Genomic DNA, 19,311 nt, shown 5'->3' on the forward strand with positions numbered 1-19,311 from the left:
CCACTGCGGCCCTGTCCCCCTCTCTCTCCCTCCCTCCCTGTCTCGCACTCCTGACTCATCCTGGCTCCCAGCTAATAGACCTTGACTTATGCTATTCACAGAGCTGTCTGTGTCAAGGGCAGAGACAGAGGAGGGAGGGAGGGAGGGAGGGAGGGAGGGAGGGAGGGAGAGAAAGGTTAGAGGAGACTGGAACAAAGGGGTGAAGACAGGGAGAGGTGGACGATCAAGTGAAACGTATGAAGAGGAGTTTAATTATCATGAGAGTGTAGGAGATAAAGAGAGGCACAGAGAGCGTGAGGGAGGGAGGGAGGGAGGGAGGGAGGGAGGGAGGGAGGGAGGGAGGGAGGGAGGGAGGGAGGTGTAAATAGAAAGGTACAGATGGAAAGAGGATATAAGAGATATCAGAGAAAATACAGAGATTTTCTTGTACTGATACAGGCTTCAGTATGACGGGGGGTATAAGTATGAAGGGAGGAGAGGAGGAGAGGAGCAGAGGAGGGGAGTAGTAATTGTCATCAGAAAGCCCTGAGATGACCCATCGTCAAAAATGTAAAAGCTTCACTGGACTAAAAGCTGCAATAAAGTGTGTGTGTGTGTGTGTGTATGTATGTACTAATGAAGGTACAGATATTAGCTGGTGAAAAGTGCTGCTGTAAGGCACACCCATACGATGAATGACCTCAATGAAACACAGTGTCTCCAAAGTGATGCTCTCTAAACTCTACCCTTCCCTATCTCAATAGTGTCATCACTATCTCCTGCCACGTAGCACCTGTATCTTTATTCTGTTGGTGCCCTTCAGACATTCACTGTGTGCCTATCAGCTCTCTACCCCCCTCTCCCTCTCTCCCTCTCTCTCTCTCCCCCCCTCTCCCTCTCTCCCTCTCTCTCTCTCTCTCTCTCCCCCCCTCTCTCTCTCTCTCTCTCTTTCTTATCTCACCCCCCTCTCCCCACTCCATGTCTGCCCCGTCAGGAAAATAAAGCTGTACAGTAATAATCCTTCACTCTAAAGGTGTGCCAAGTTAGCTAGATTCCTCCCTCGTTTTCCGGGGCTAGTTCAACAGCAGTACTCTCTTTTTAAATGTACTGAACAGCATAAGCTAAATTCTCTATTTGAATGTGTAATACATTGACCAGATGTTTTTTGCAGCGACCTAGCTTCTAGCTATTTATATCTCCCTCTCATCCTGAAGAAGTAGTGCGGGAGCTGAATTGTACTCTGTTTAAAAGGCGTGGCACGTCAGCTATCTCTCTTTCGCTCTCTCTCGCTCTCTCTCGCCAACCTGTCCAAACTCATTTTTTTTCGACTCCTTCACCACCACTTCTCTCTCAATTCAGTTCGGTACCGACAAGCTATACTGGCACAAAAAGAGCAAACCAAACTACATTTTCTAAGCAATACACAACAGTACAGAAATGACTGACATTACTTTCTCTCTCCCTCTCCCTCCATCCCTCTCTCTGTGCAGCTTGCCTCTTGCAGTCGGAGCTGGTGAACTATGAGCGTGTGAAGGAGTACTGTCTGAAGGTGCTGGGCCACCAGAGGGACCACTTCAAGGCCATGTACCGCGCTGGCATCGCCTGCTACCACCTGGGCGACTACGAATGTGCCCTGCGCTACCTGCGTGACGCCAAGAACCGCGAGCCCTCAGGTAGGATGAGACAGTACTGCCAGTCAGTGTTTTTCAAAGTGTGTCAATAAAGTGAGAATCTGGTTTACTCATGCCATCTTATCAGGACATGTCACCTAATGCCAGCTACAACACTAACAATAATCTCCCTCTATCTTTATTTCTCTCTCACTCTCCTTCTCTCTTTCTCGTTCTCCTTCTCCTTCTCTCTGTCTCTGTCTCTGTCTCTGTCTCTGTCTCTGTCTCTGTCTCTGTCTCTGTCTCTGTCTCTGTCTCTGTCTCTCTCTCTCTCTCTCTCTCTCTCTCTCTCTTCCTCTCCCTCCCTCTCTGTGACACAGACACAAACGTGCTGCGGTACATCCAGTTGACTGAGATGAAGATGAGTAGGGAGGGCCAGCGGGAGCGAGAGAGCGGCAAAGAGGCCCTGGGTTAACCTTTGACCTTTTGGCCTCTGTCGCTATGGCCTACGCTACGACCCATCCTTCATCACCTCTCTTCTCTGACCTCCTCTCCTCCTTTATCGAGCCCAGTCTCATTGATGACTAGCCCCAGCGATGCGCTACAACCATCTAAAAGAACAGGGCAGAAAAAGCCCTGTCTCTCCCTCTCTCTTCCCCTCCTTTTCTCTCTTCTTCCCCCAGGTGCTGTTGTTCTGTCCCCCAGATGCAGACTGCCAAGCCAACAAAGAAAAAACGAAGCAAAGGGAAATACTGTACTATACTCATACAAAACAGTCATGGTTGTCCGAATGAAAAAAAAAGCTTCAAAAATTAGATGAACAAAGAACATTGCATAATTTAGTAAAGGTGTAATTTTTTTTAAATAAAGTATAATTTCTTTTTTTCTTTCTCTTTCGATGTGAGGACTGAGGAGAGGTCCAGGGTTGGGAAGGTACCAGGGGAGGGCAATGGAAGGAGTTTGGGAGAAAGGATGAAGTGTGACACTTATCAAGACCTTAGGCCAATTCAACTGTACACCCTGCCCCTGCCCTTTTACAATGGAGGTCTGAAAGCCACTGACCCAGACTGTCCCTGAGAGAGACTGTCCCCCCAGCCTCAGCCCGGCTAAAGTACAGATCAGGCTAGCTAGCGCGCTACATCTCTGTCTTTTTAATATGGAATAATCTTCAGACAAGCCTGCCTTTGCGTTCAATCTATCTTCTTTTTCGTTTTCAGCTCTTAGTATCTTGTCTCAGTGTCTGGACTGTTTTGAATTCAAGGGCTAATTCAAGTGTTTTTAATTTGTCCTATGATCGTTTTATATTTTGCTGTTGATATTCATTGTACTTACTACTATCAGTTGTTATGAAGCTAAATGTGTGACCTTTCTCTTTCTAAAGAACAAAACAAAACAAACTCCCCAACAGGCTCGCTGTTCTGCTGTTAACAGGTGTATTTTTGTGAACTGGTGTCTTGAATCTGTTGTCCAATCCCCCCTGGAATGTGTTGTGTTGTCACACTGTTACCCCCCCCCCCCCCCCACCCCCCATCCTCTCCAGCTTTCTAGCTAATGATGTCACTATGGAAAATAGCCAGTGGGATTGAGGTTCCAACAAGCATCCTTGGCTGCACAGAGTTCTCTTCTGAGTTCTACTTCCAAGCCCTTTATCGCTAATGCTGAATCCTCCCAGACATCAGTGACATCACAAGACACTCTGGTCAGTGTAAGTGCAGGGAATCCGATCACAGATACTGTATCCGTCTGAAGTGTCTCAACTATCAACAACAGTGTGCCATTTGAGATTCCCATTTAATTGTGTATATTTTAATAGATATCAGTGTTGCAACAAAAAAAAAAATCTGTTCAGAAAAAAGATTATTACAAAAATCGCTGTCTCTGAAGGCAGATTACACAACAGTAGTAATAGACCAAGACAAGTGAAGGATTGTGGTTGGGGCAAGGCCAGCTAATGACATATTACATATACAGATCATCATGCCACTGCATACTTTCTAAAGACCAATCCCAGTGATGTTGATAAAGCCTATAGTGTTGCTAGAATTTCTAGAAATACTTAGAAGTACCTGCCCTGTTCTAAGGAGAGGTTTGAGTTGACCAATGTTAAAGCATGAACTTAATTCCTCCATCTAAAACCATGGAACCCTGTGTCCTTCACCCTATGTGCAAGCCAAGCCCCAGCATGGTAATGTGTGGCTCAAGAGGAAGCCATTTTGAATCCAGATGCCAGGGATCATGTCTTGTTTGTTGCTTTCTTTAACATTGCATGTTGCTCCCCCTTTCCCATTTACCCCACTAATACCCTCTATGCTCCCTAGACACTTAGAATTGGTTAATGGAGTAGTCAGCAGTATAGCCTGAAAAGGACCTCTGTATCTTGTATCTTGCATAGGTTGATTTTATGAGACTTATATGGTCCCATACAGAAAGGAATTAGGGTCAGCAGCAGTCTTCTGCCTTGGCCAAGGTAAGCCATGAGAAGAAGAATTCCAAAAGAACTTCAGATGAGTGGATAATACAATATCAAAACGATAACAGATCTCCTCATTTTCCTGTGACCTAATATGAGGGAAATTGTGACCAAAGTGTGTCAATGAGACTCTGGAGAGGCAGCAGCACGGTGCCTGGAGCAAACTTGTATGAGCCAGAGAGGCTCCACTGGAGAGAGAAATGGGCCAGCAGCACCACTAACACAACAGGAGTGCCATGTCGCTCTGAAACTGTAGAGAAGGGATTATGTTAAAGCAGCGTTGTGAAGAGGTTGTGGGGAGGTTAACACCTTGGTAGCAGGGTAACAGCAACATGGTGTGGAAGAACCTAGATCCACCAATAACTATTTTTCTCTCCCTCTCTTTATCTCTTTCTTTCTCTCTCTCTGATTCTCATTCCCTCCACCTCTTCCCCCCCCCCCCCCCCCTCTCTCTCCCTCTCTCTCATCTCTCTCTCATCTCCCTACTTCGATCTCAATTAAATTAAATTCAAATTGCTTTATTGGCCCAACGTAACAATGTTCATATTGCCAAAGCCTATTTTGGAAATGGAAATACTTAATTAACATCATTAAAAAAAAAGTATAATAATAATCAGGATTGTCAATGAAACAGAACAATCAGTAACAACAATAAGGGTGGGGTGGGTTGGTGGGGGGTATTTGAAATATACACTGAGTATACCAAACATTAATAACACTGTTCTAATATTGAGTTGCAACTATATATACAAAAGTATGTGGACACCCCTTCAAATTAGTGGATTCGGCTATTTCAGCCACACCCGTTGCTGACAGGTGTATAAAATCGAGCACTCAGCCATGCAATCTCCATAGACAAACAATGACAGTAGAATGGCCTTACTGAAGAGCTCAGTGACTTACAACGTGGCACCGTCATAGGATGCCACCTTTCCAACAAGTCAGTTAATCAAATGCCCTGCTAGAGCTGCCCAGGTCAACTGTAAGTGTTGTTATTGTGAAGAGGAAACGTCTAGGAGTAAATGGATTGCCGAATGCTGAAGCACATAGCGTGTAGAAATCGTCTGGTTGCAAGACTTACTACCGAGTTCCAAACTGCCTCTGGAAGCAACGTCAGCACAAGAACTGTTCGTCTGGAGCTTCATGAAATGGGTTTCCATGGCCGAGCAGCCGTACACACATTTACATTTACATTTTAGTCATTTAGCAGACGCTCTTATCCAGAGCGACTTACAGTTAGTGAATACATTTTTTTTAATATACTGGCCCCCCGTGGGAATCGAACCCACAACCCTGGCATTGCAAACGCCATGCTCTATCAACTGAGCTACATCCCTGCCGGCCATTCCCTCCCCTACCCTGGACGACGCTGGGCCAATTGTGCGCCGCCCATGAGTCATCCCGGTCGCGGCCGGCTGCGACAGAGCCTGGATTCGAACCAGGATCTCTAGTGGCACAGTTAGCACTGCGATGCAGTGCCTTAGACCACTGTGCCACACAAGCCTAAGATTACCATACGCAATGCCAAGCTTCGGCAGGAGTGGTATAAAGCTCGCCGCCATTGGACTCTGAAGCAGTGGAAATGCGTTCTCTGGAGTGAAATTATCACGCTTCACCATCTGGCAGTCCGACAGACAAATCTGGGTTTGGAGGATGCCAGGAGAATGCTGCCTGCCCGAATGCATAGTGCCAACTGTAAAATTTGGTGGAGGAAGAATAATGATCTGGGGCTATTTTTCATGGTTCGGGCTAGGCCCCTTAGTTCCAGTGAAGGGAAATCTTAACGCTTTGGTGGAGGAAGAATAATGATCTGGGGCTGTTTTTCATGGTTTGGGCTAGGCCCCTTAGTTCCAGTGAAGGGAAATCTTAACGCTACAGCATACAATTACATTCTAGACGATTCTGTGCTTCCAACTTTGTGGCAACAGTTTGGGGAAGGCCCTTTCCTGTTTCAGCATGACAATGCCCCCATGCACAAAGCGAGGTCCATACAGAAATGGTTTGTCGAGATCGGTGTGGAAGAACTTGACTGGCCTGCACAGAGCCCTGACCTCAACCCCATTGAACACCTTTGGGATGAATTGGAACGCCGACTGCGAGCCAGGCCTAATCGCCCAACATTAGTGCCCGACCTCACTAATGCGATTGTGGCATCTAGTGGAAAGCCTTCCCAGAAGAGTGGAGGCTGTTAAAGCAGCAAAGGGGGATCAACTCCATATTAATACCCATGATTTTAGAATGAGATGTTCGACAAGCAGGAGTCCACATACTTTTGGTAATGTAGTGTTTCTCTCTCTCTTACTCTCTCAACCTCACCACTGTCTCTCCAAAACAGAACAGGAAAGCAGTAGTGTTGTATTGGTCCCTATGGTTGGCTGAGCTGGCCCTACTCATCCATGGCCCTCTTGGGAATAGGTTTTCTCCCCATGGTCCTATCTTCAGCATCCTGTTATTGTCCCAATGTGCTGAGTCATTCTCACTCCATGTTTATGGTTACTGTTTACACATAAAAACAGGTCAGGCATAAGTTCTTCCCACCCCTGCCCTAACATGACCCATTATGAGATAAACAATGGAATGACCCTGGACCAGTTATTGTGGGCATAATGTTACAACATGCTGTCTGTGCAAATATAGATAGAGAGAGACATCCTCTCTATAGCAGCCTAGTTCTGAAAACAAACGGCAAAAGCACAAACTAAAAAGAGGAGTGGGAAAGTAAATACTGGCTGTTTTTTTCTCTTTCCTTTGATGTCATTTGAGGTACATGTTTGTCAAATGTCAAAGTCGTTTTTGTGATTATGAAACAATTGTGGAAAAAATACAAAACTGGAAAAAAAAACGAATGGCTGTTAAAAGCTTTACTTTATTGAGTTATTTTATCAATTGATGAGAACGCAAGTGAAGGGGAAAGTGAGTTTTGTGGAGTGACACCACAGGCTCTCTGTCACTGTGTCTGTGTGTGTCGATGTTTCAGTAGGAGTTGGTGTCCCCTGTTTTGGGAAGGTCCATACCCTACGCCAGGAGTCTGTGAACCCCACAAAGTGACAGTTGATCTTGTTGAAGAAGTGGGCATTGGAGAACCGAAGCAGTTACACAGTAGGGGCCATTATGAGCTGTAGCTTAACTCTTCTAATCGGTTCCCTTTATTTTTTCTTGTTTGCTTGTACCAGAGAGTAGGACTTGGAAGCTGAGTACATCACGGTTATAAGTACATTTTCCCATTGGACCATGTGAGGAAATGTCCATTCAATATTCCAAATCAAAACATTGGAGGACATGATAACTGGTTACATTGAACTGCTAGCCCAGGAATGCACTATTGATTGGTAAATGAAGACTATAAATAAAGTTTAAAAGGAAAATGAATTGTGCTGCGTGATTGTCTTCAGGGTTGTCTGAGTGCATGGTGATACCTCACTGTAGAAGGTAAACAACAACACACAGCCACACACACACACACACACACACACACACACACACACACACTTCTCTCTGCCCACCCCTCTCCCTCCCTTCTCCCTCCAAAGGTAATAATATGTCTGTTACTCCTGACTGCCCTGCTTAATGGCTCCCTGAGCTCCAGAGAGAGAGGGAGGAAGGGGGGGGGGGGGGGGGAGAGCGATGCTGAGAAAGGCATTGGAGGAAAGCTGGAGGGGGAGAAAAGAGGGAAGAGATATCCCACTGGGTACACACAGGTTGAAACAACATTGGAATAGACGTTGAATGGACGTCTGTGCCCAGTGGGATAGAGCTGCTGAAAGGTGCTAGTGGAAAGATGGAGGGAGAGAAAAGGAGGAGGAAAGGAGGAGAGATATGCTGAGATATACACAGCGAGAAAAGAGCAAGAAATGGAGGAAGCAAGAAAGCACATCAAAAGACAACACAAATATGAACAGACACAATGTGTGTGTCTCACTAGGTTTCAGACAGGGACAGAGAAGCATTGTGATGCAGCTACCTCAGCACAGCTGAAACCCAGACTAGTGTCTGTAGGTGATTTGAGGATACATTTAACTCATTTAGCAGACACTATTATCCAGAGCAACTTACAGTTAGTGAGTGCATACATTTTCATACTGGCCCCCCGTGGGAAACGAACCCACAACCCTGGCGTTGCAAGCGCCATGCTCTACCAACTGAGCTACAAGGGACTATACATGAGACCTTTCTAAACAAATCCTTATTGAGTCAAAATTTCTTCAATCATCCCTTTTCCTCTTTTCTTTGTTGTTGCTTTTAATAGCATTGCCATGGATGTGAAGAGTGGTTGCTAGGCAACTGGCTGGCGTCTGGAACGTGTTTGATCGGCGGCTAGCACTGACAGACATAGCAGTGAAGTGGATCAGGACTGTGTGTGTGTGTGTGCGTGAGTTGACTGGCACTCCATCTTGCATCGTTATTTGTGCCTTCTAATGAAAACGTCTCATTTAGTTTTTCAGTTTCGATGCATATATTCATGAGTTCCATGTTTTTCTTCATTTATTCCATGTTACAGATTAGCTGAATGAACAGCTGATGTTCTTTCATACTCCTCCCTGCTTGTTGCCATGAGCCCTGTTTATACCTGGTGTAACATATGTCCTGATCTTGTCCACATTTTGATTGTCCCCACATTTTTAAACAGGTTTAGACCATTAAAAGACTCATTGTGGTCTGATTGTGATCAGGTCTTCCGGACCACTTCCTGAGGTAGTCAGGGATGCATTGTGTCTGGATATCTTACAAGTGTAGATGGACCGTGCTTCTACATCTGCATTGCTTGCTTTTGGGGTTTTAGGCTGGGTTTCTGTATAGCACTTTGTGACTGCTGCTGATATAACATTGATTTGATCTGGACAGTGAAACAACTTAAATCATCATTATCCATCCCTCTAAAACCATTGACAGGTGGCACCATTGACTTATGGCATCAGTGTTTTTTAAAATAAATGAATAAATATTATTTTGAAACAATATCTGTTAAATGATTTGCGTACAGGGAAATCTGGTGACAATGCAGACACAGTGGATGGGTAAGAGACACATGTTAATACCATGTGTAGCTGCCAAGGCTAATATGTGGGCACAATTAGAGCGTGGACAAGATCAGGACAAAGCACGCACGTTAGCACCAGGTACAAACTGGGCTATGAATGCATCTCTATTAGCCTGTTAGATTAAGTCAGGTTCCTGAGATATTGAGATGTAAAGTAAAGATATCAGGTATGTTTCATTGATAACACGATGCTGGTATCACACAACAGACACGTTTCCTAAAGGTCACCTACACAATTCTGTCACAAAGGCAAAAGATCCTGCAGGGATCCTGTAGGACTTTCTAGTAAGGGTGGTCTCATGCTCAAGGGGGCCCCATCTCTTAATACTCATAACAATAAGACATAGGATAATGTCAGAGGATACAACTCCACAGAAGGAAACCTGAAAGATACCTGTGAACAACTAAATGATTATCAAAATGCACAACCTGTACCAGACTTGTCCTAGTATATTTGGCAAAGTAAAGGACACAAGTGACATATCATGATCAGCTTTGATGACATCTAGAGGATGTTCACTGTTATTGCAGCCAGGCCTTTGTCCTGGTCACAGAGATCAAATCAAATTGTATTTGTTACATGTGCCAAATACAACAGCTGTAGACCTTACCGTGAAATGCTTACTTACAAGCCCTTAACCAACAATGCAGTTTAAGAAATAGAGTTAAGAAAATATTTACTAAATAAACTAAAGTAAAAAAAAACCCATACCCACTACCCTCTGTAGCGCCTTACGGTCGGATGCCGAGCAGTTGCCATACCAGGCGGTGATGCAACCAGTCAGGATGCTCTCGATGGTGCAGCTGTAGAACTTCTTGAGGATCTGGGGACCCATGCCAAATCTTTTCAATCTCCTGAAGGGGATGTGTTCGGCCCTCCTTTTCCTGTAGTCCACGATTAGCTCCTTTGCCTTGCTGACGTTGTGGGAGAGGTTATTGTCCTGGCACCACACTGCCAGGTCTCTGACCTCCTCCCTATAGGCTGTCTTAACGTTGTGGCTGATCAGGCCTACCACTGTTGTGTCGTCAGCAAACTTAATGATGGCGGTGTAGTTGCGGTCTTCGGCCACGCGGTCGTGGGTGAACAGGGAGTACCCCTGAGGGGCCCCCGTGTTGAGGATCAGCGTGGCAGATGTGTTGTCGCCTACCCTTACCACCTGGGGACGGCCCGTCAGGAAGTCCAGGATCCAGTTGCAGAGGGAGGTGTTTAGTCCCAGGGTCCTTAGTTTAGTGATGAGCTTTGTGGGCACTAAGGTGTTGACTGCTGTATAATAAGTGCTGTAAATGTTCAACTATTACAAACACTAGACCTTATGGTAGAATATAACTGAATATAAAGAGAGTCAACCTTATGGATATAACTCCACAGTGAGAGAGAGAGAGAGAGACAGGAATGGCAGAGACACAGCAAGCATCCCTCTTCCTCTTTTATTTTGCTGTTCATTAAATCATTCATCATCACCCCTCAACAGTCAACAACACGTCACTCTTTCCTCACGTATCCCAGAACATCACAGGTTGAGACAGATCGAAGACATCCTCCCATCCACACTGTACATGAACGTCAGTCTGCAGTTTGCTTGGTTGGTCTGTGTTATATTAACAAATATATATACAGATATTCCGGAAAGAGAATCATAATAACAATAATTAATCATTATTTCAATTATAACAATCATTTTAATAAATACTCTGAGCGTTCTTAACCACACAAGGAGAATAAGGGTGGGTTTGGCTCACCCCTCTACCTATGGGATTGTCACCATCCCATACAAATAATAACACTAAATACACACACACACACAAACACCCACACATGCACACACGCATACACACACATACATACAAACACTCCTGCACACATAGTCAAGTAAATACTTGTGTCAAGTCCTTCACAATCTGCACTCTTGTGACACGGACAAATCAATGTCAATATCATGGCTCTTTAACCAAAGAGTGTGCCCCTTTTTCCCTTCAATGGTGCTGTATCACTCTCCAGTAGGTGAGAGAAGGAAGTCAGGGGTATGGAATGTGGGAATTCGTTTTTTGTAGAAAACGGGTAGTATTCATTAACCATTTATTGCAAGTGGATTAACCCTCATTTCCCATGGTTCTCTTCTGCTCTCAGAGGACCTGCTGTTGTTGTAGTAAACTATCCATATAACAGAGTGTATGAGAGGCTCTATACAGAGCAGTGATGATGTTGAGCGAGAGGACGTTTGCTGAGAAACTCCAGGTTATGAGGACATAGAGTTTCACATTTACCGTAACTTTCCCCAAATTCCTTGGTTTTCCAGAAATCCTGGTTCGAGAATTCACGTATATCCTGCTTATTCCAGGAATCTTTCAACCAGGGTTTCTGGTAAACCAAGGAATTTTGGAAAAGTTATCGGACATTTTGCAACCCTATGATTACATAAAGAATGAGGGAGAAAAACATAATGTTTCTGCTCTCTTATAACGGATGTGCTACTTCTACACTACATCATTCACACTAAATAACATGCGGTAACAAAACGCAAGCACACACGTGCGCGCACGTGCGCACCCACACAGACACACAATTCACCAAACCAATAGAAAATTCTGTGCTAAACAGGTTATGGCTGGAATGGTTCAAGCATTGAGATAAATACAACTCATTCGCTATACAGAGCTGAGGAAATAAAGTCCTGTCCATTGTGCTGTGGAGCTTAAAATGGCTTCCCTGTTCCAGTCTTTGGGGAGAGGAGGCAGGATAGAGACCATTCCTATACAGGAAGATGCTATGTGGATGTGAGGGAGTTGGACATTAGTTCTATAGAAGGGGATACACAATAAGAGTGCAGCTTACGCACTGATTTGGAAGTCGCTCAGGATTTGAGCATCTACCTACCATGACTACATGTAAATATGAAGGAGGGGCAGCAGGGTTCACATGAGGGGACACCCAGAGGTCTCTCATAACAAATCAGGTCACCCCCACAATAAAACTATTAATATGGACACTTCAAGGGCACTCCCAAGAGTCAATGTGTACAATGATTCCAACCCTGATGAGAGGTGTGAATTGTCTACGGCTGGCAAAGCTTCAGCCCTAGTCTTTGGGGAAGGAGTGAGCAGAGACAGACATGACACCTGTGTAGAGAGAGGCAGAGAGTCAATGGAGTGGTTTAGCAGAATGAGTGCTACTATAGTAAATGATGAACAGGGATGAGCACTTAGAAGTGTCTGTCTGGAAGTGTAATGGCTTACATGTTCCTTCCTTTTAGAGGACGGGTAATATGTGGAAGGTTAGGAGGGCACACTGGTCACTAGGGCACTAAAGGTTAGAACTCTAGGGGCTGCAGAGTGGTCACTCAGAGGAATGTTGTCCCACACTAGGCGGCTTTGGAAGGGACACTAAGACAAGTACTGTCCCGGATTCTGGGTGAGTACTAGGAGCACTAGGAGACTAGCGGGCATACTACAAGGCTTAGGAGTGACCACCAGGAGAGAGGTACAGCCCGCAAAAGTGGGCTTCTGAGTGGGGAATAGGAGAAGTACTGTTCGCAAAGGGATTGTGTACCAGGAATAAAGCGTGCACACTAGGAGTCTTTGAAGTGTGCACTAGGAGTAGTGTTGCCCATATACAGTAATGTGGCAGAGTGTGGCTTAACCATAGTTCTGTCCACAGAGCTGTGTGGCCTGGTGCTGTTCACACAGGGGCACGGTGCCGTCCAGATCCTGTCCATCCACGTCCATGTCCATGAGGTTGGGCCTGGCTGCGCTGGTGCTGCTGTCCCCAGAGCCCAGGGGACTGTCACAGCTGCTGCCTGGCGATGAGCTCAGGGTCCTGGACAGGGAGCCCAGCTTCCAGGGGTCTGGTCGCACCTTGGCTGGGGTGGGCCGAGGCCGGGGGGCGAACTCCAGGGTCTTGGGCCTCTCCAAGGGGCTGATGATGGTTAGGGGCTCCAGGACGGGGACAGGCGGAGCGGGGGCCTTGCGGCGAAGGACCCTTGGGAAGAGGCTGGAGGGGTCAGAGAATCGGGGGATATCCAGGGTCTCCCTGTAACCTGAGAGAACAGAGAGAAATTGTTGAGCATGAAAAACCCTGCAGAGTTTCAGTTCTTGATACAAACCGGTGCGCCTGGCACCTACTACCATACCCCATTCAGAGGCACTTAAATATTTTGTCTTACCCATTCACCCTCTGAATGGCACATATACACAATCCATGTCTCGTTGGTCTCAAGGCTTAAAAATCCTTCTTTAACCTGTCTCCTCCCCTTCATCTACACTGATTGAAGTGGATTTAACAAGTGACATCAATATGGGATCATAGCTTTCACCTAGATTCACCTGGTCAGTCTATGTCATGGAAAGAGCAGGTGTCCTTAATGTTTTGTACACAGTGTATTGCTTCCTTTTCTTCAATTAAAAGCTCATAGTGACATCATGCTTTCCCAACACACTCACCTGCATGTAGGGGAAGGGTGGGTGGCCCTGGCGGGGGTGGCATGGGCATGCTGCCGTCCGAGGGGGTCCTGCGGTGCCCTAGGGTTTGGGCACGGGGGCGTATTGCCCCATCAGAGGGGGTGCGTCTGTGCCCCCTGTTCATTGTTGCAGACACGTGGGTGGGCGTGAGTGACTGGTTGGGCTCCCTCTTGAAGCTCTCTGCCCTCAGATCCAGGAGGGGGTTAACGGAGGGGACGGGGGGGACGGGGGGCGGCACGGGGAGGGAGGCGCCCACTCCAGGGGTCAACGCTAAGTCCTCAAGGTCCGAGGGAAGGAGGGATTTGGTGGAGTTACAGTCTGAGAGGGAGGAGAGGGAGAGGAGGGTGACGGAGGGAGAGGGGTCCGTGCAGGGTAGAGTAGAGTCATGGTGGCGGGACAGAGAGAGGGACAGGGTGCGGCTCGGAGGAGAGGTGCTGCGGCGGAAGCGACCCGTTCGCTGGAAAATGCTGTCCTTTTTCTTGCGTTGCTCCTCTCTAAGGTCCTGCTCGTCCTGTTGTACCTAGACACACATGGAAACGGGTCAGTTCTTACTGGCATCTACTGTACAATCTAACGTTGTATAATGTAGTAGACCTTGTCAACACTCAGGTGTAGCGTATAAACCATTATTAAATGTATTAAGAGAATCTCTACAGCAGGAGGCAGGATAGAGGTGTTTTCCCATGGTTTGGGTCATTTTGTCCATCTGGGTGTGTTACAGACCCTTCTCCCTCCCTCCCTCCCTCCCTCCCTCCCGTACCTGTAGTCTCCCCAGCTGTAGCAGGTCCAGTCCCAGGCCTACAGAGGCCAGTAGGGAGGCACAGCCCAGCAGCAGCAGGTCGCTCTTCTTCCTCTGGCTGCAGCGCCGCAGAGAGTCCTGGTAACTCATCCCGTTCCCCATCCCGGGCCCCACCCCGCCTCCCTCCTCCACAGACCCGTTACTGCTGGGCTCTGGGGGCATCAGAGACCCGGGCGACTCCTCCAACTCACAGTGCTCCTCTGTCAGAGAGAGAGAGACAGAAAGATAGAGAAAGAGAGAGCATGAGAGGGAGAACAAAGCATTTCATTCAGTGAAGAATCGGACTCATTTTGTATCCATAGTATGTTCTACAATCTCTTTTCTGTTGCAGAAATGGCGATAAACGAAGAGACCCACCCATTTCATTGAGGCTGGAGAAGCCAGCGGTCATGGGGGCGTGTTTGGGAGATTTGCCCAGATTCGGGGCACTAGAGGACCACACCTTGCATCCGTCGCCCAGCGACTTCAACCTGCAAAACGAAGAAGATTGGGTCAATACTATTAACTGATACCATACACCAAACATTCACCAGAATAATGTTCAGAGATTATTCTGATATGCAAATGAAAAAATCAGAAAGGGTAGCAGGCAGGTAGGGGAATGGGCTAAGAAGGGGTTGTTTTTCGGACCATGACTGTTACCTGTCCTCTCCGCCCAGTCTCTCTCTCTGGAGGGTGGAGCTGGGGCCCCAGGTGCGTCCCTTCTTTTTGCTAGCTGCCAGGTCCTCCTTCTTACACACAGCACTGCGGCCCCATGTCTTGCTGCCATCGCTGGGTGTCACTGAGGGGCACAATAACACAGGTATTATCATTACAACAAATCATCAACAAGTTCCTGTTGTGCAGTGAGCAGAACAAAATGTAGTTCTATTCACTTGATCTAGGTAGGGAATACACAATATTGGTTAGGATTATATTGACACAATAGCGTCCCCCACAATTGAATAACTGGTATTAACTTTTGGTGTGTGCTCTGTCCTCCAGTCCCCCTCTACCCTGTCTCTGTCTCCCCCACAGATCAACTCACGTCGTATGGCCCTGAGGCGGGGTATGACCCCTGGGCTGGCTGGAGGTGTGGTGCTCTCACTGCCCTGGGGTTTCCTCTTATCCACGCTCGGAGACGCCTGCACTGTGATCTTATGCTCAAAACCTGTGTGCATACAAAACAGGGAGGAATTACAGTCAAATGATTGGCAGCAAAATTCCGGTAACTTTCCCCACATTGCTTGGTTTCACAGAAATCCTGGTTGAAAGATTCCCGGAATCAGAAGGGAATAAGCAGAAAATATGTGAACCCTCCAACTGGTATTTCTTAAAAACCTGTGGATTTTGGGAAAGTTACTGGAATTTTGCAATCCTAATAAGGATAGAAAGAAATAATGATGCCCTATTAAAGTAATAGGATAAATGTTTGGGTGCAATACCCTCCACCACCCACCAGAGGGCAGACTGATGCTGTTGCTGTCTCTGCCCAGCTTGAGCAGTCTGCTCTTCTTGAAGTGGCCCTTGCGCTTCTTGACCCTGGGCTTCTCCTGGTACATCTGGTGGATGATGATGTTGAGTTCACGCTCCACGATATCGATCTCTCTCTCAGCCAGCTCCTGCTCTCTCCTCTTCAGCTGCTCCTCCTGTTCCCTCTGCTCCTCGGCTGCACGAGCCAACGCCTCCTCCCAGGAACGCAACTCCTACAGGAGAGGAGAGGGACATATGGAACAAGAATGTTGATGTAGTGTTACAGCAACATAACACCCTATCGAGGATCTTCACGTTGCCAAGGCAACAGCACTTTCCCACTTGCACTTTGAGGGGGATGTTCACAACATTCCCACATGACCGTGGGGGCTCCTCTCACCTTCTCCTTGGCCCTGAGCTCGTCAAACATCTGCTGGATCTCCAGCCTCCAGTCCTCCTGCAGAGAGTGGAAGGACTCCAGGGGCATCTGAAACATGGCCGACTGTTCGATGGCCAGCAGTCGCATTAGGATACTAGTGAAGGACGGGCGACTGTGGGGGTTAGGGCTCCAGCATTCTGGGGATGGGGATAGGAGGTTGAGTCAATATGACTTTAATGTAAATTCTCAAACAACAAAGTACAGTGGTTGTCTTTTAGATGTACATGTCTCCCCACCACCTCCACCACTGAACAGACCGCAATGCTCTGTAGCACCAATTGCCCTCAGATCCCAAACAATTGTTTATAGACAGACAGATAATATTTCAAGTCCAAGGATGGGCAAAGGAAAAAGAAAGAGGAGAGGAAAGAGGGGAGAGAGGACACAGTAGAGAGGGGTGACAAAGGAGAGATTAAAGGATGACCAGGGATAAGACGGAGGATAGGGAGAGAGGGATGAAGAGAGAGAGAGCATTAGGGATGCATGGATATAGTGGCGAGAGAAGTGGAGCAAGAGACTATGAAATCACCAGTTGGCTGACTGGGAGGTGAACCTACAGTACTCTCACTCTGACCACCAACAATAATAGACGTGAAGCTGGGCTGACAGGAAGCCATCTTGGCTCTCGTCAATAAGTGAAACTGGGCTGACAGGCGACCATCTTGGTTCTAATCAATAAGTGAAACTGGGTTGACGGGCAACCATCTTTGTAAGTGAAATTGGCCTGACAGGCAACCATCTTGGTTCTTACCCGCCAGCAGGAGTGCGAAGGGCTCGGGGCAGGTGGAGGGGATGGGCAGGGTCAGTTTGTTCATGGCCACTCCGTACGCCACGGCCAGCGCATCTATCTCACGGTACGGAACCTCTCCTGTTAGCAGCTCCCATAGCAGCACCCCGAAACTGAGGAGAGAGAGAGGGGGGAGAGGTACAGCTTAAAATCACAGGCACATGTCATGAATGTACAGGCTATTCATATATTAACTTAACACACCCTTTATGTTACCTACTATATATGGAGGGTGTAAATTGCCCCTGAGGGTATGAATAGTTGAATTATTGAAAGAACAAGGACACTAGCTACTGACTGTGGGTGTTGCATGTGCACCATACTGTCCCACAGTAAAACACCTGTACAGAATGTTGTACCTCCAGACGTCGCTGCTCTTGGAGAACAGGGAGAGTTTGATGACCTCGGGGGCCATCCAGGCGTAGGTGCCGGCCGCGCTCATCTTGGTGGTCTGATGCCACTCCCGTGCCAGGCCAAAATCTGTAATCTTCAAGGTCCTCCCACCCAGATCCTCCCTCTCAATGGGCTCCAGGATCAAGACTGAGGAGAAGAGGAAAGAAGATGGCAAGAGAAGGGTGGGGGGGTAGGGTTAAAGGGGTGAGGGGAAAGAGCAATGGAGAGAAGGGAGAGAGAAACAGGAAGAGAGAGATAGATTGAGTTTGATTGGAGGAGTAAAGGTACAGTGCATACCACTATCTCTATTACTATCTGTCCTCCAACAGAGGACCTTATCCAAAGCACTTTACACAGCACACCCCACCATCACATACATAGATAGGTGTGGTTATTGACAAAAGCAATTCAGGTTAAGTGTGTGATTCAAGGGCAGTACAACCTGGGGATTATCAGCCAGTGTCTGACCCTAGTCACCTGGCCATATTCCTATAATAGGCTATATCTGTCATGAACCTGTATTTTCCTCAGGTCTACACTCAACATATAGCACCATTGGCTAAAGGTGTGGTCAGAGCAGTGTTCAGGTCTCTGCCTCACCGACATTATGCACTGCACCCAGCACCTCAGTTTTGAGAATTTCCATACAATGAAGCAATCATTTCAAAGTCTCTAGGTGACAGAGGTGAGTTGGCTTTTCCTGTTGGACGCCCAGCACTGGCCTTTCAACTCTCTCCTGTCCTCTCTTCTCCATGCACTTCCTCCTTCATTTCCGCATGAGGGCTGGCTATGGAAATATTTGGAGTGTACACAGTCCACGGTGCTGGGAGGGAGGAGGGGTTGTACTCACTTATCTCCAGGAGTATGCAAAGGGAGGCGGGGAGAGCACACAGCCAAGTCTTTGTTTACACACACGCACGCACACACAGAGAGACCTGGCTCATGTGACACAGGTGTGTCTCTGAGACTCTTTATTATGCTGATATGTAGCTAATGTCCACACATACACAGTTAAAAGGTCATGTCAAGTACAGTACATACTGTGTATATTGAGTCTTCAATTGATCAAGATTTGACTATATGATGTGCTTTTCTTAATCTTCCGATGCCTCCACCATCCATCAAATACCATTCTCACATTTCATTTTAGGTCAATCAACAATGTTCTGGGTTCAGTGGCATGATAACATACTGTATATGTCACAAGAGCACTTAGGCAATATTGCCTGTCTGTTGGTCAACATGCACATTTGTGTTTGTTTGTGTACGAGTGTGTGTATGTTTATTCATGTGTTTGTATGTTTCACATGCGTGTGTGTGTATGTGTGTATAGCCTCCACCCAAGCCTCCACCCAAGTCTCATCTGAGGGACAGGGAATAGGGGACCGCTGCTGACAATAAGAAGCCATTGTCATCCCCCAGCTCTCTTTCTCTATTTCAATACCAACTATCTCTCTCCCTGAGAGGGACAGCTGTCTCCCAGGGCTGGCTGGGCCCTGTGTGTGTGTGTCTGTGAGTGCCTATGAAAGATGGAGAGAGAGTAAAAGAGAGAAAGAGAGAGAAGGCAGAGAGAGGGAGAGAGAGAGTGAATGAGTGAGAGAGCGAGAGGAGGCAGAGAGAGAGAGAGAGAGAGAGAGAGAGAGAGAGAGAGAGAGAGAGAGAGAGAGAGAGAGAGAGAGAGAGAGAGAGAGAGAGAGAGAGAGAGAGAGAGAGAGAGAGAGAGAGAGAGAGAGAGAGAGAGAGAGAGAGAGAGAGAAAGAGAGGCATGAATGTTGTGTGTCCGTTTGCATGCGAAACTGAGGGTATGTCTGTGTCTGTCAGAGTCCATAAATGTGTGTGTTGAGTTAATACAACTTTGCTTTTGGTGTTTGACTACAGTATGTGCGTTG

The 19,311-nt window shown here is 47.0% G+C and overlaps 2 protein-coding genes across 4 annotated transcripts in view; one reads left to right on the forward strand and one right to left on the reverse strand.

Annotated features, from left to right (window-relative positions):
* Positions 1–2,064, forward strand: part of ttc9b (tetratricopeptide repeat domain 9B) — a gene marked incomplete at its 3' end in the record, with an annotated part of 34,703 nt that extends 32,639 nt beyond the window's left edge. Inside the window, exons 2-3 of the mRNA XM_084147512.1 lie at positions 1,470–1,652; positions 1,970–2,064. Of these exons, the coding sequence (XP_084003638.1) occupies positions 1,470–1,652; positions 1,970–2,064 (278 nt within the window). The remainder of the gene's footprint in view (positions 1–1,469; positions 1,653–1,969) is intronic.
* Positions 2,065–10,475: 8,411 nt separating this feature from the next.
* Positions 10,476–19,311, reverse strand: part of map3k10 (mitogen-activated protein kinase kinase kinase 10) — a 31,023-nt gene continuing 22,187 nt past the window's right edge. For all 3 annotated transcript variants that reach the window (XM_084147492.1, XM_084147491.1, XM_084147490.1), the window contains 10 exons: positions 17,389–17,569; positions 16,994–17,142; positions 16,204–16,379; positions 15,790–16,036; positions 15,379–15,501; positions 14,994–15,132; positions 14,709–14,821; positions 14,313–14,551; positions 13,535–14,072; positions 10,476–13,131 (listed from right to left, as the gene is read on the reverse strand). In XM_084147492.1, coding sequence (XP_084003618.1) covers positions 12,731–13,131; positions 13,535–14,072; positions 14,313–14,551; positions 14,709–14,821; positions 14,994–15,132; positions 15,379–15,501; positions 15,790–16,036; positions 16,204–16,379; positions 16,994–17,142; positions 17,389–17,569 — 2,306 coding nt within the window. In that variant the 3' untranslated portion in view covers positions 10,476–12,730. The remainder of the gene's footprint in view (positions 13,132–13,534; positions 14,073–14,312; positions 14,552–14,708; positions 14,822–14,993; positions 15,133–15,378; positions 15,502–15,789; positions 16,037–16,203; positions 16,380–16,993; positions 17,143–17,388; positions 17,570–19,311) is intronic.

Source organism: Coregonus lavaretus (genome assembly GCF_964263955.1).
Source record: "Coregonus lavaretus genome assembly, chromosome: 30".
NCBI classification, from domain to species: Eukaryota; Metazoa; Chordata; class Actinopteri; order Salmoniformes; family Salmonidae; genus Coregonus; species Coregonus lavaretus.